This window comes from Capricornis sumatraensis, chromosome 20 (assembly GCF_032405125.1).
Source record: "Capricornis sumatraensis isolate serow.1 chromosome 20, serow.2, whole genome shotgun sequence".
NCBI lineage: Eukaryota > Metazoa > Chordata > Mammalia > Artiodactyla > Bovidae > Capricornis > Capricornis sumatraensis.
Genome location: NC_091088.1, coordinates 61,769,522 through 61,784,932, shown reverse-complemented (window position 1 = coordinate 61,784,932; position 15,411 = coordinate 61,769,522). Strand labels below are relative to the sequence as shown.

At 51.6% G+C, this 15,411-nt stretch overlaps 1 protein-coding gene across 3 annotated transcripts in view; it reads right to left on the bottom strand.

The window, feature by feature from the left end:
* Nucleotides 1-15,411, bottom strand: part of MYH14 (myosin heavy chain 14) — a 73,035-nt gene that overhangs the window by 2,014 nt on the left and 55,610 nt on the right. For all 3 annotated transcript variants that reach the window (XM_068992485.1, XM_068992486.1, XM_068992487.1), the window contains 11 exons: nucleotides 14,971-15,075; nucleotides 14,721-14,873; nucleotides 13,311-13,559; nucleotides 9,719-9,931; nucleotides 8,942-9,154; nucleotides 7,664-7,825; nucleotides 6,586-6,714; nucleotides 5,940-6,028; nucleotides 5,722-5,845; nucleotides 2,708-2,916; nucleotides 775-883 (listed from right to left, as the gene is read on the bottom strand). In XM_068992485.1, the coding sequence (XP_068848586.1) occupies nucleotides 775-883; nucleotides 2,708-2,916; nucleotides 5,722-5,845; nucleotides 5,940-6,028; nucleotides 6,586-6,714; nucleotides 7,664-7,825; nucleotides 8,942-9,154; nucleotides 9,719-9,931; nucleotides 13,311-13,559; nucleotides 14,721-14,873; nucleotides 14,971-15,075 (1,755 nt within the window). The remainder of the gene's footprint in view (nucleotides 1-774; nucleotides 884-2,707; nucleotides 2,917-5,721; nucleotides 5,846-5,939; nucleotides 6,029-6,585; nucleotides 6,715-7,663; nucleotides 7,826-8,941; nucleotides 9,155-9,718; nucleotides 9,932-13,310; nucleotides 13,560-14,720; nucleotides 14,874-14,970; nucleotides 15,076-15,411) is intronic.

The following is a 15,411-nucleotide window of genomic DNA, read 5'->3' as shown; positions in this document are numbered from 1 at the left end:
CGAATAAAACACAGCTGAGCTTTTAAGGGCACAGCAAACAGAGTCAGTCGCATTTGAGCCTGGGGTGGAGGCTGGCAAGAGGGTCTAGGAGGATCTGATCCAGACTGTCTTTACTAATTGTGTGACTTTGGATTATACCCCCTTCTAAAGTTTCCATTTTCTCACCTGTGAAATGGAGCTGATGAGAGAATGCAAGCATGCTTGCTGTCTGCTTGTTTAAGTAAGGAGCACAGTGTGTGGGACACATTCACCGATCAATAAATAATTAAGGGCACAGATATGCAGCCAAAGTGCTGAAGGTTGAACTCTGGCTCCATCTCTTACTAAATAAATAATTGTGAGCAAGTGACTTCAGTTTTCTGACACGAATAAGAGGGAAAATAATAGAACCTACCTCATGAGTTCTGATTAGGCTAATGTGTTACTACATGTTATGTCTTTAGCACTGGCTAAAGAAAGCTCTCAATAAACACCACTTTATTATTTAAGCTGTGGCCTAGCCTCTGGGTAGGATTTAACTTCTTCCCTCTCATTAGCTGTCTCAGCTCCCCACCAGGGCTTTTCCTAGAGTCCAGAATTCACAGATCACCAAGTCACTGATTCAGGCTCTCCGCTGATGCACCAAGGCCCAGGACGTTATCTGCACTCGGCTCTAGTCCAGCACCCACACGCTACCTCTTGTGATGGGAGCTCACTACCTCTAGAGATGTCGCGTGCCACTTCTCAGTCAGTGGTCCCCACCCCCACTGCTTCTCCATGACGTCAGCTGCTCACCTGGTCCCGGAGCTGGTCAGCCACCCTCCGCTCCTCCTCCACCTGGAGCACCACCTCTTTAAGCCTCTTCTCAGCCCTCCGCACCAGCTTGCCAGAGAGGATGCGCTCCCTGAGGAGAGGCACGAAGGGGAGAATCAAAAGAGTTGCTCACCTGGGGTTCTACCCCTGCCAAGCCTCATCCAGCAGCTGCCTGTTCTCGGAGTGGCCTCTGCCCACCTTCCCACCCACCTGCAACTGGTTCCCACAGTCTACGGAGGCCTGGTTGTACCAGGCTACCACCAGGGCACCTAATCCTTAACTTCAGCTAAGATGCTTGATGTTCCTAAAAGTGTCTCCATGACTACACGTTTTCCACATCCCACTAGGTCTCTTATATTCTATTGTATCCTCCACCCTGCTCCCAGTCTTCCTCCTCTTAGGGAACTGACCCACTGACCGCAAGTCTCCAAATCAGACCGCCAGGCACCATCCTCACCCATTTTCTCTCTTTTGCCCCACCCCCCCGCCTGTCAGTACCCAAACCTTGTCGCACTACCCCCTGGACTCTGCCCTGCCCCCTCCTTAGCCTCACAGCCCCAGCCCCCAGGGGTTCAGGACTTATCATCTCCCACCTGACCTCCCTTCTGCCTGGCCTGGGAATTTTCTTTCTCCCTCTCTTCTCTCAGTTTCCTTTTCAAGCTCTTTGTGTTTGTAGAACACTCTGGGAGCCCCAAACTCTATCCTTAACCACCTCTGCTGTCTTCCTTTCTCACTCACACACTTTTCTTTGGACACACTCAGCTGTGCCCCAGGTTTCTACAACCATCAACAGCCTGGTGTCCACTAAATCTGTCTCCTGAGCTCTAGCCTGGTTCAGCCCCCAGCCTCGGCTGCCCACTAGACCCTGTACACCCTGCACTGGGCTCAATGCCTTCTCCCAAACCTGCTCCTCCTCCCAGTTTCCCATGATCCACCTAGATCTGCAGGTCAGACACCTGGCACCATCCTTACCTCCTGTCCCCTGAATTTCCCTATCCTGATGCTCATCCATTCTCTCCTACATGGACCATCATACTAGGGTGAAGTCCAGGTGATGGGGCCCCTAGCAATGGGTGGTGCTTGGCAACCATGACTGGATATTCTCTTATGTCTGAGCTGGCCACGTGGCTTGCTTGACAGGATATGGCAGAAGCGACATTGTACCAGTTCCAAGTCTAGGCCCTAAGAAACTTTCTCTCTTGGAACCTTTACTCTGTCATATGAACAAGCCTGGGTCAGCCTAGAGCAGAGACAAGTTAGCCGAATTGTCCCAGGCAAGGCTGTAGACATGTGAGAGCCCAGCCAAGATCAGCAAATCCATCTAGCTGACTTTCAGCTGAGCAAAGATGTGTGACTGAGGCTCACCAAACCCAGATCAGCAGAACCTACCAGCCATTCCAAAGACTCATGAACAATAATAAATGATTGCTGTTTTAAGTCACTGAAATTTTAAGGTGGTTTGTTAGGCAGCTTCCCTGCATATGGGGCTTCCTTTGTGGCTCAGATGGTAGAGAATCTGCCTGCAACGCAGGAGACCAAGGTTCGATCCCTGGGTCAGGAAGATCCCCTAGAGAAGGAAATGGCAGCCCACTGCAGTATTCTTGCTTGGAGAATTCCATGGGTAGAGAAGCCTGATGGGCTACAGTTCATGGGGCCACAAAGAGTTGGACACGACTGAGTGACTAACACGTTATGCAGCTATAGCTAACTGCTAAGTTACTGTTTAAATTATATAGTGGGAATGCAGTTACTTGCAGCACAGAGCATCCTGAACGATACAGAAAACCATCAAGCATTAATATTATGATGCCTTTTGGATGTTTCTAAACCAGGTGCTTGTTAACACAGCTCCCCTTTGTCTCATTGCTCAGAACGTGAGGGTTGCCCTCCAGCTGTGCCCTCCCTTCCCACTTACCTGCTCTCCTGCTCCAGCTGCTCCTCAGCCTGGGCCAACTTGGACTCAAGGGCAGCGATGATCATCTTCTGGCGAGCTCGGGCCCCAGCGTCTTCCTCACCCAGGCGTTCCCGGAGCTCCTGGACCTGCCGCTCCAGCTGCTGCCGCCCACTCTCTGCCTTAGCTGAGAAACTGCGCTCAGCTGACAGTTCTGTGGTCAGTGATTCTACCTGTAGCAGTGGGGAAGGCAGGACTGTCATGGTGGACTCTCAGAGGGAAGGTGGGAGGTAAATGCCAGAACCTCCCATAACTAGGTGAGTTGATGCTTGTTAAGTGCCTAGCACAGAGCCTGGCACATAATAAACACTCAATAAATGTACTTTTCCTTGATTGGCTTATCAGCCAACAGCTGTGCCAGCTCTGGGTTTTAACCTTTTGGATAGGTTTTTGTTATTTTAATAAGACCACAAGAGGAGAGTGCTGGTCCAGTGGTTAGGACTCTGAGCTTCTAATGCAGGGGGGTCGGGTTCGATCCCTGATTGGGTAACTGAGGTTCCACATGCTGTACAACTCAGCCCAATAAATAAACGAGTCGAGATGACTATCACAGGCTTGTTTAAATGCTGTCAATTCTATCTTTGACTGTGAATGAGTCTATTCCAAGGGTTATCACATTTTTGTTTGCACCAGGCTCATCCAGAGAGCTTGTGGGAAAAAAAGAAAAAAAAATGGACCACAGGATCCCACCCTCCAGAGATTCTCATTCAGCAAGTCTGGAATAAGGTCCATGAATCCACATTTTCAACAAGCACTCAGGTGGTTTTGATAGAATGATATGCAGGATCGTTTTGAGAAATGCAGGCTCAATTAACAGGAGCTACTATATTGCTAATGTGTAACCACACCCCCTAATAATAGTGCCTGTTTATTTATTCATCTCGTACTCCGAGTGAGATCCTATGCTGGGGACACGGAAATGAGTCAGATGCAGTCTGATTCATACTTGACTTCATTTCACCCTCACAGGAAGAGACCGACTTGGTGATTAGCATACGCTATTTTTTTTAACCTCTTATTGGAAAATAAAACCGTGAGACAGAAAAAGCAAAAAACAGATCAACTATATGGTTTAATAGGTTGGGCTTCCCTAGTGGCTCAGATGGTAAAGAATCTGCCTGCAATGAAGAAAGCCTAGGTTTGATCCCTGGGTTGGGAAGATCCCTTGGGCAAAGGAATGACAACCCATTCCAGTATAGGTTAATAAAAAGCAAACATCATTGTCACCCCTGCCCAGGTCAAAAAACAGAACTTCATGCATCCATTCTACTAACAGCCTCTTCCTTTCACCCCAAACAACATGCCATCCTGACATTTTTCTTAATTTGGATGTGCTGTGCAGCTTGTGGGATCTTATTTTCCTAACCAGGGGTTCGATCCGAGCCTCCTGCATTGGGAGTGCAGAGTTTTAACCACTGGACCACCAGGGAATTGCCGCCTCCTGACTCCTAGGGTGATCACTTCCTTGCTTTTTTTCTTTTTCCTTTTGAGTTTTATTATTCAAAGATGCATCCCTAGATTCTATAGTTGAATGGTGCCCATTAAAATTTTTTTGTACATGATTTTTAAGTCTCTTTTAATCTACAGTTTCCTCCTCCATCCTTTCTGAAGTGTGTTAGTCACTCAGTTGTGTCCAACTCTTTGTGACCCCGTGGACTATAGCCCACCAGGAGTTTACTGCGTCTCCTACATTGGCAAGTGGGTTCTTTACCACTGGGCCACCTGGGAAGCCCATGCTGGATTGGAATGGGCCCTAAATCCAATGGCCTTCCCTCGTCGCTCAGTGGTAAAGAACCCACTTGCCAATGCAGGAGATGCAGGTTTGAACCCTGGGTCAGGAAGATCCCCTGGAGATGGAAATGGCAACCCACTCCAGTATTCTTGCCTGGAGAATCCCATGGACAGAGGAGGCTGGTGGGCTCAAGTCCATGGTGTCGCACAGTCAGATGTGACTTAGCAACTGAACAGCCTCGCACTAAATCCAATATGACTGGTGTCTTTGCAAGAAGGGAAGGAGGCACAGACACACAGAGAAGACACAGGGAAGGTCATATGAGGCAGAGGCAGAGACCAGGCTGATGGATCTACGAGGCACGGGTTGCTGACAAGCAACCAGGAGAGAGGCCTGGAAGAGACGTTCCCTCAGAAAGGACGAACCTGATGACACCTTGATTTTGGAGCTCTGACCTCCAGAACTGTGAGAGAGCAAGTTACTGTCTTTTTAAGCCACCCAGTTTGTGGCAATTGGTTGCAGCAGCCTCAGGCAGCTAATACAGTGACTAATTAGTATTTTTTTTAAATGTCATTGTGTACTTGAGGGTTTAAACAGATTTGATGGATTTAAATCAGTTGTAATTATGACCGTGGTTGAAGCTCAAGCTGCTCCATTTGGGGCCAGTTGGGACCCTTTCCAGGTTGGCTTCTAAATGCTTTTGAGATCACCAGGCTAGCTTCCTGGGGAACTGGTGTATTATGGACTGAATGTTTGTTGCCCCACAAATTCATATGAAGTCCTAGCCCCCAGTGTGTATCTGGAAATGGGGCCTTTGGGAGGTAATTAGGACTAGATGAGGATAAGAGGGTGGGGCCCCCATGATGGCATTAGTGCCCTTATAAGGAGATATCAGATAGCTTGCTCTCTCTTGCTCCCCCCACATGCACAGAAAGTCGAGCCCAGTGACTGCAGGATGAGACAATGGTCACCTATAAGTCACCACTTACAAGCCAGGAGAAGAGGCCTTGGAATGAAACCTATATTACCAGCATCATGCTCCCTGGATCCAGCCTTCAAGAAGCCTCAGAAGCACAACAGAATGAATGCATCTATTCCTCCCCCACCTTGAGAACTCCTATTCAACCTTCAAAACCCAACTCAAATATTCCCTTTTCCTATGTGGATTGAAAAAGAGGATTGAAGGTGTTATGGTCCCAGGTCAGTGGGGCCTCAGGCTGGCAGGGGGTGATCCAGCTGTGCTCACCTGCAGGAGCAGCTTTCGGTAGCGGTCATTGAGCAGCTCTGCATTGCTTTGCTCCTCCTCCAGCTCCTCTTCCATTTGCCCCAGGCGCCCCTCCAGCTGACGTTTCTCATCCAGAATGGCAGCTCTAGGGAGAACAGGCAGGCCAAGGTCGCGGGAGGGTGAGAGGGCAGGATGGCCAGAAGAGGGCGCCCTGCCCCACATTACCATGGGCCACTCACTTGCTAAGGCTGCCGTTGGCCACCTCATCTGCCATCTCATCCCTCTCCTGCTGGGCCTGCCGACGGGCACGGTCAGAAGCGGCCAGTTCCTGCAACGAGCAAAATAGGCAGGTGGTCAGCTGCGGCGATGGGAGGCTGGCTGAGCACTGGCCTCCCTACCCCTCACGCCTCAAGTCTCTTGATCTTTTTTTCACTGCACTTGGACATGCTGCCCCTGGATAACCTTGGAATGAGCTTCAGTCTATAGGCCGATGTCTCCTAAATCCATCTCCGCAGCCCCTGATCCATGTCCACTTCTTGCTGCCCGCCTGCTCGGATCTTTCACCCTCATGGCCTCCTCACTGAGCCCAGCATCTCTTTTCAGACCAGTTCCTCCTCCAGTTTCCCTCAGTCATCGGGCCAGACCCCCTCTCCTCCCCTCCTCTGCCGCCTTACCACCCAAAGCCCTGTCCATCCTGCTCCTTTACGCTCTCTGTTCCCTCTTCTGCGTCCCGGCTCAGGCTTCATCGTCCCTCTCCAGCCTCCTTGCCTCCAATCTCTCTACTCTAGCCCATCCGCACACCGACCTTGTGGCTTTCCGGTTCGGGTCCCTGGCCCCGCCCACCAGCGACCCCACCCTCCTGAGCCCCGCCCACCCCGGCATCACCTCCTGCAGCCGCAGCACTTCCGCCTCTAGCCCCTTGAGGCGCTTCTCACTCTCCCGGTTCTGGGCAAAGATCTCCTCTCGAGAACTCCGCGTCTCCTCCACCTCCCGCCACAGCTCCTTCATCTGGGCCTGGGAGGAACGAAGCGAGTGAGTGGGCCCAGCCAGGCCACAGGGAATGCCCCCAGCCCCGCTACCCTCGCAGTCAGCCCTGTGGGGGCTCCCCGTAAGCAAGCAGAGTCCTGAGGACTTGGGCTTCTGCACCCTGCTCCCAGCCGCTGGCTGTGTGACCATGGGCCAGCTCTCCCCTCGTCTCTGGGCCTCACTTCTTTAAAAAAAAAAAAAAAGGCATATCAAAATTAAAGCAAGCGTAAAGTGGGGATAATATGTGGACTCTGGAGTAATAATAGAGTTGGGAGGCACTTCCATGGCGGTTCAGCAGTTAAGACTCCCAAGTTTCCACTGCAGGGGACGCGGGTTCGATCCCTGGTGGGGGAACTAAGATCCTCAAGTCAAGCAGCTTGGTCACAAAAAAGTGCTGGAAAACACCGATCACTTACCTTGGGCCAGTCTCTATTCTGTACACATACTGAAAACCTTAAGCCTCACAACTCCAGTTGGTGGGGACTATTTTCCTACCCAGTTTACAGATGGAGAAACTGAGGCACAGAACGGTTCAGCAACTCACTGAGGGTGGTGAGTGGCACAGTCACGACCTGAATCCTGCCTGACCCTGGCGTTTACACTTTCGGCCACTTTACTACCTGGCAACTATTTATTTGTGTCCCCATCCAGCGGCATGTGGGATTTTAGTTCCCTGACCAGGGATCAGTCCTGTGCCTTCTACAGTGGAGGCGCAGTGTTTTCATCACTGGGCCGCAAGGAAGTCCCAAAGACTAAGCAATTTAAGTAAAGGAACTAAAAAATATAAAAAGAACCAAATGAGCCTTTGGGGCATGGATAGAGCTGTTGCCTAACGTGGGTGCTTCTCCTGGGATCGAGAGGGCGGGGTCCGAGCTGGTTTGGGAGCAGGAACGAGGGCGGGGCCTCCCCTTTCCGCGGCTTAAGCCCCACCCCTTACCTGCATCTTGCGAAGCTGCTTCACCGCCTCCTCCTTGCCTTGCCCGGCCGCCGTGGTCTGAGCCTTCAACTCCTCCAGCTCGGCCTCCAGCTTCTTGCGGGCGGCCATGGCCAGAGCACGCTGCTTGCGTTCCTCATCGCGCTCCACCTCTGCGTCCCTCAACTGGGAGAGGCGAGGTCGGGAGGGGCGGACTCAGGGGACAGGAGGCCCAGGCTCCCCCTACATGCCAGTAGCATAGAGGTCTATCCTCCAGCCCCTGCCCAGGTCTCCAGCCCCACTCCTCCTGCCCCTTGCCTCTCTCTACCACAAACCCAACCATCCTCTCCAACCCCACAGCCCTGGCTCAGGCCTTATCCCTCCCTCTTGCCCCAGCCTCCTCTTTGCTCCCATCACTACTCTCTAGCCCATTCCTGAAGGCTCTAGAAAGGTCCTTCTACAATCACAGCTGACACTGCTCATGGCCCTCCTGTGGCTGGCTCCTTGGTGCCCTCAGGACAAAATCATGCATGAACCCATGGCTGGATCAGTGGGGCCAAGGGAGATTTAAAAAGAAACGGTCAGATACTGCTCCCCAGCCTGGCCTTGGATCATCTCTTCATCACTTGCTCTGGGCTTCCCAACTCCAGTCTCCCCGGCTCCAGTCTGCTGCCCACATGGCCCCAGAGGGCTCTTTCTGATACTCATGGCTGACCCGCCCCTCCCACGCTCAGCACACATCACTGAGTCAAAAGCCTTGCCCGCTGCAGACCATAGGAAATTCCTTCACTGAGTGAGGAATGAATGAATGAATGTGCAGAGAGAAACATGGAGTGAATGAGGAAGCAGGTGAAGAAATAAATGAAAAAGGAAGGAAGGTCACGGATGAAGTGGGGTGAAGACAAGCTGGTCAATGAGCAGGTAAATGGGTATATGGGTTGGTTGGGGGTGCAGAGGAGGTGGGTAGATACTGGGGCGGTTGGGCTGGAGAGAGGAGGTTGATTGGAGCGGGTATTGGGTGGATGGAGAAGTCGGATGCAGAGTTGGTTGTTTAGACGTCTTGGCTGGTAGGGAGGCTGTGTACGGGCGGCTGGCTCAGTAGACAGGATGGTGGTTGGGTGGACCAGTTAGTGGATAGAGGGTGTCCGAATGGGTCCTTGTGCGTGTGGGTTCTCGGGTCATGGTGGGTTGGGGAACAGGAGGATGGCTGGCTAGTAGGTGGGACTTGGGTAGAAACCCAGAGTGGCAGGTGGATGGGTGAGACTTCCGGGCACGCCGAGCTGGGCGGCGCCCTGCCCATACCTGCTTGGCCAGCTGCCGCCGCCTCTCCTCGCCCGCCTCGTCGCGGCCCTGCAGGTCCCGCTCGTGTTGCGCCTTGAGGGCCTGCATGGTCACCTCCAGGCGCAGCTTGGCATCCTCGGCTGCCGTCAGCTCGTCCTCCAGCTCCGTCACCTGCATCCGCAGGTCGCTCGCTGCCTGTTCGGCCACCCGGCGGGCTCGCTCCAGCTCATGCACCTGGGACGGTGGGGGGCAGAATGAGAGTGAGCCCTGGGCACCTGGACCACCGAGGTGGCAGGAGGCCAGGCCCGGAGATCTATGCTAGGCTAGAGGGGAGGGGAGCTCTGATAGACGAGGGGGAGGCAGCAAGGGGACATGTCCAGCCTAGCTCCTTCTTGTCCGGAGTCACCTGCACACACCGTGAGCGGCTCTCAGTGTGTACACGTGAGCAAGTGTGTTTGACGGGAGAGTCCGCTTACATTTCATGAACACGCACCTGCACATGGGTGTTTTCTAAGAAGCTTGCGTGCTCAGTGTGTGCACACAGGTTTGCTGGAAGATTCTCCCCGTGTGCTCAGCCCATGAACCGTTGCCTGTTGATGCCTGGCTTTCCTCACTTCCCAAGTGTGTGCGTGAACACGGGGACTCTCTGAAGACGGTTCCCTTCGCCCTCCGTGTGGGAGAGCACACACGTGTGCTTGTGTGCCCCAGCGTCATGGGGTGGGGGTGGGGCGCGTGGTCGCCCACGTGTGTGTGTGTATGTCTGTGTGTCCCGGGGACCCGGGGACCCGGGGCGCTCACGCTCTTGCCGACGTCGTCCTTGCTGCTCAGCAACGCCTCCAGCTCGGTCCGCAGTGCGCGGTTCTGCCGCTCGAGCTCCTCGCGCGCCTCCTGCTCCTCCTCCAGGGCCCGGGTCAGGGACAGCGTCCGGGCCTCGCGTTCGCGGCCCTCGGCCTCCGCCCGCTCCCGCTCCTCCACCGCCCGCAGGACCGCCGCCTTCTCCTCTGCCAGGAGCTTCCGGGGTGAGGGAGATGGGGTGGGGGAGACAGGTTAGCTAAAAGGAGTGTACAAGGGGATGGGAAGAGACAGGGGCCGAGGACGGAGGGACAGACAGACAGGCAGAGACACAAGAGGGAGGCAGAGGGCTCAGAGTTTCCACTGGGTCCCAGACCAGCTTGCGCTTCAGTGGATCACTCTGGTGATGGGAATGTGAACCGGCGCAGCCGCTCTGCAGAAGAGTGAGGAGGTGCCCTTAAAAACTAAGAACAGAGTCACCCTGTGCCGCAGTGCTCAGTTGCTTCAGCCTGTCGGACTCTGCGACCCCATGGACTGCAGCCCGCCAGGCTCCTCTGTCCATGGGATTCTCCAGGCAAGAACACTGGAGTGGGTTGCCATGCCCTGCTCCAGGGAATCTTCCTGGCCCTGGGACGGAACCGAGTCTTCAGTGTCTCCTGCTTTGGCAGGCAGGTTCTTTAGCACTTGTACCACCTGGGAGGTCCTAGAGTTACCATATAATGCAGCAATCCCACTCCCGGGCATAGAAAACCTTAATTCGAAAAGATACATACACCCCAGTGTTCACTGCAGCACTATTTACAACAGCCAAGACATGGAAGCAACCTAAATGTCCACGGATGAAGGAACGGATAAAGAAGACGTGGCCTATATACACAACGGAATATCACTCAGCCACAAAAAAGAATGAAATAATGGCATTTGCAGCAACATGGATGGACCTAGAGATTATCATAGTAATTGAAATAAACCAGGCAGAGAAAGACAAACATCATATGATATCACTTCTAGGTGGAATCTTTTAAAAAAGGATGTAATTAAATGCATTTATTTACAAAACAGAAACAGACTCACAGATGAACAAACTGTTTTCTCACAGAAAACAAACTAACAAACTCGTGGTTACCAAAGGGGAAAGGGGGGATGGATAGATTTGGAATCTGGGATTAACAGATATACACTACTATATATAAAACAGATAATTAACAAGGACCTGCTGTAAAGCACAGGAAACTCTACTCAATATCTTCTAGTAACTTATAAGTAAAAGAACCTGAAAAAGAATATATGTATCATATATAAATATATGAGTCACTTTGCTGTACAACTGAAACTAAGGCAGCAGTGTAAATAAACTACACTTCAAGTTAAAAAAAAAAATTAAATGAAAGGAAATTTTGAGCCAAAAAAAGGAAAAACCTTAAATGGATCAAACTGATCAGCCCCTCACTTTATATACCCAAAAGAGGAAAGGGTTTTCTTTCTTCCTCTTGTAGTCATAGTAGGAAACAAAATACATAAAAACTTAAAATGTACTTCAAACCTTCACTGTTTTTTTATGACACAGCAATTGATGAACAATAAAACAAGACATGCAAATATATATATATATTTATATGTATATTTGTTGCTGTTCAGTGGCTAAGTTTTGTTGACTCTTTGCGACCCCATGGACGGCAGCACGCCAGGCTTCCCTGTCCTTCACCATCTCCTGGAGTTTGCTCAAACTCATATCCATTGAGTTGGTGATGCCATCCAGCCATCTCATCCTCTGTCGTCCCCTTCTCCTCCTGCCCTCAATCTTTCCCAGCATCTGGGTCTTTTCTGATGAGTCAGCTCTTGTGTTGTTGGAAGAGGCTGTTTGCTATGACCAGTTTGTTCTCTTGGCAAAACTCTGTTAGCCTTTGCCCTGCTTCATTTTGTACTCCAAGGCCAAACTTGCCTGTTACTCCACATATCTCTTAACTTCCTACTTTTTCATCCCAATCTCCTATGATGAAAAGGACATCTTTTTTTTTTTTTTGCTGTTAGTTCTAGAAGGCCTTATAGGTCTTCATAGAACTGGTCAACTTCAGCTTCTTCGGCATCCAGTAGTTGGGGCATAGACTTGGATTACTATGATGTTGAATGGTTTGCCTTGGAAATGAACTGAGATTATTAGGTTGTTTTTAAGGTCACATTCAAGTACTGCATTTCAGACTTTTGTTGACTATGAGGGCTACTCCATTTCTTCTAAGGGATTCTTGCCCACAATAGTAGGTCATCTGAATTAAATTCACCCATTCCTGTCCATTTTAACTCACTGATTCCTATGATATCAATGTTCACTCTTGCCATCTCCTGCTTAGCTATCCCCCCCCCATATATATATATATATAAAACACAAATTAATTATTTAAAAATTTTTTCAATGATCTATGAAATAGTATTAAGCAATCGAACATACATGTATTTGGAGTTTGAGAAGAGAAGGGAAGAAAGAGAAAATGGGGCAGAAAAATATTTGAAAAAATAATGGCTGAAGATTTCCACATCTGATCAAGAACACTAACCCAAAGCTGTTGGAAGCTTGGCAAACTGAAGTAGAATAAACACAAAACCCCACAGCTGGATATCATAGTCAAACTGCTAAAAAGCAAAGATAAAGAGAAAACAGTCCAAACCAGCTAGAAAACCACATCACATTACCTACAGGGAAACCATGACTTAGATGATTGTTAACTTTAAATATGAAACAGTGGAGGCCCCAGAACATGGAATGATCTCTTCCCAGTGTGGAAAGAATAAAACCTGAAATTCAACAGCCAGTGAAAATTCCTTTCAACAATAAAGGCAAAAATAAGGACTCTCCCATTTTCCAGATGAAGAAAACGAGGCAGAGAGATTGTGCAATTTACCCCAGCCACACAGCCAGAAAGGGCCCCAACTGGGATGTGAACCTCAGGGTTGCCTGATCTTAATGCTCTGGGGTTCTGAGAATTTTATTCCATTCTTAGATTGTCAGATGCTTAGTATGACCCCCACTTTCAATTTCTTTCTTCTTCTTCTTTCTTTTGGCTGTACTGCATAGCTTGTGGGATCTTAGTTCCCCAACCAGGGATCGCACTGGAGCGATGCAGTCCATGGGGTCGCAAAGAGTCAGACACGACTTAGTGACTGAACAACAGCAGCAGCAGTGAGAGCACGGAGCCCTAACCACTGGACTGCCAGGGAATTCTCTTATCCCCATTTTCCAGATGAGCAAACTGAGGCTGAACCGGAACAAGCAGTTTGCCTGAGGTCCACAGTGAGTCAGTAGGAGAAGCAAGATGTGTTATTTCCTTTCGCCTTCCTAAGTACCCTCTGGTGTATCTGCAGGACGCCTTTGGGAGTAACAATGGGTACCAGCAATAATTATTTGGGGGCAGGAGACATAAGCCAGGATCAATGGGCATTCTATCCTACAGAGGCTCAGAGGGAAGAGGCATCTTGCCCGAAGGTCCTCACAGGTTCACAGCTGAGCTGTGACATCACCTGTTACTGATCGCTCACAATGACCATGACGGGCAGCGTGGGTGAGCATCCCAGTTCCCCAGGTGGCTAACCCAAGGTGCCTCACCTGGTCGAACTTGCGCTGCTTCTTCTCCAGCGCGCTCACGAGCTGCCGCTGCTGCTCCAGGTCCACTGTGGCATCGTCCAGCTCCTGCTGCAGCCGCCGGCGGCCCCGCTCCAGCCGCTCCACCACTTCTGCCTTTTCTGCCAGGCGTTGATTCAGGACCTCAGCCTCTCGGGCTGCCCGGCGCCGAGCCTCCTCCCCTGCCTCCAGGGCCCCTGCCTCCTCTTCCTGGCGCCGCCGCCACTCTGAGAGCTGGGGTTGGGGGTGGAGGAGAGACAGGGAGGGTGGCACCCATGTCAGTGACCCGGGTGTGAGTTGGTGGGGCCCCATTTCCCAGATGAGGAGACTGAGGCCCAAAGAGGGAAATGATTCACTCCGTTGGGCACTTCTGCCTGAAGAGTAGGGATGAGGTTGTGAATTCTCGGAGCCCCAGCTCCTCCAGGACGTTTAAATGGTTTCCACAGGACCCAGAAGATGAATCAGACATGGATTCTGCCCTGGGGAACCCCCAGTCTGATGGGGAAGACTGAGTGTCACAACCAGGATGATAGAGGCTAAGGTAGAAATAGGGAAGCCACAGGAGTCCACCAGACGGGTTCAAAAATCTATTGAGAACATTCAAGAGACTTCCTGGAGGATGGAGCATTTGTGATGGATCTTGAAGTATGCATAGGAGTTTTCCAGTTAAAGAAGTATATTCACAGGTATACATTCATCATTCATTCAACAGGCATTTCTCAGGGCATCCCACATATCAGGCACTATGTTGGCTTAGGCTGGGGACCCAGATCTAACTCTGATGGGGTCCCACCTTCAGGGAGCTTTCAGTCTGGCGGGGGGACTCATGGGCAATGACAGTTCTAGCCAGTCAGGGTGACTGGAGTGGGGACAAAGGAGAAAGAAGGGTTAAGGAAGCTCAGAGAGGGGTAGTGAGGAATTTCTTAGAACAGGAGAGGTGGATGCTAAGTCCTAATAAATGAAAAGCGTTTTCCTACATGAAGTGAGGAAAGAGAGATGAGAGATGAATATAGCTAACGGTGAAAGAAGGCCCAGAGAATGCAGGTTCTCTGACAACCTGGTGAGAGGCATGGGTTTTGTCCAGGGCGGGTAGCTGGAAAGCCCTGGGAGGTCTGTGAGCAAAGACAGGGCAGCATCAGCTTGGGGATTAGAAAGACCACATGAAGGATGAGCCAGAAGGGGAGAGACTAGAGGCAGGGAGGTGTGAAGGTAGGCTGAGAGGAGGACCCAGGTGACAGAGGATGAAGTTTGCGCAGGGCTAGGGCTGTGGGGACAGCGAGGAGGGGAGTCTGGCTTGCAGCGGTCTGGCTTGTGACACGCTGGCCTGTGGGGTCACCCCATGAGCCATGGAACCCAGGAGGAGCCGTGTGGGGGTCTCCCTGCAGGGCTGTTCACCTGAGCCTGGGCAGCCTGCAGCTCGCGGCCTGCCCGCTCCCTGGCGGCGGCTTCCTCGTCCAGCTGCTCCCGCAGCCCGGCTGCCTCCGCCTCCAGGGCTCGCGCCCGGGACCCCAGGGCCAGCTTCGCCCTGGTCTCCTCCTGCAGCAGCTCCTGCAGGTGGACGGGAGGATGATGTTTAGTGTGGGCAGGAGGGTGGGGGGCGCGGTCTGGGTTAGGGAGCGGGTGGTGAGATGGGGGCTGGAGTCACCTGGGCATCATGGAGCTGGGCTTCCATGCTGGTCAGCTCCTTGCTCAGCCTGATGGCTCTGGACTCGGCCTCACTCAGGGCTCCGGACACATTCTCGAGTTCAGCCTGTGGGGAAGGGGCATCTTATCATGGCAGCTTCCTGCCAGCCGACCCCCCTGCTTTCCTGCCTCAGATCCCCACTACCCACTGCTGGTGGGGATGTAAAAGGGTGCAACTGCCACGATAATCAGTCTGGCACCTCCTTAAAATGGTTAAATGCAGAGTTTCCACGTGAAAGTGAAAGTGTTAGTCATTCAGTCCTGTCTGACTCTTTGTGACCCCATGCACCATAGCCCACCAGGCTCCTCTGTCCATGGGATTGTCCAGGCAAGAATACTGGAGTGGGTTGCCATTCCCTTCTCCAGGGGACCTTCCCAACCCAGGAATCGAACCCAGGTCTCC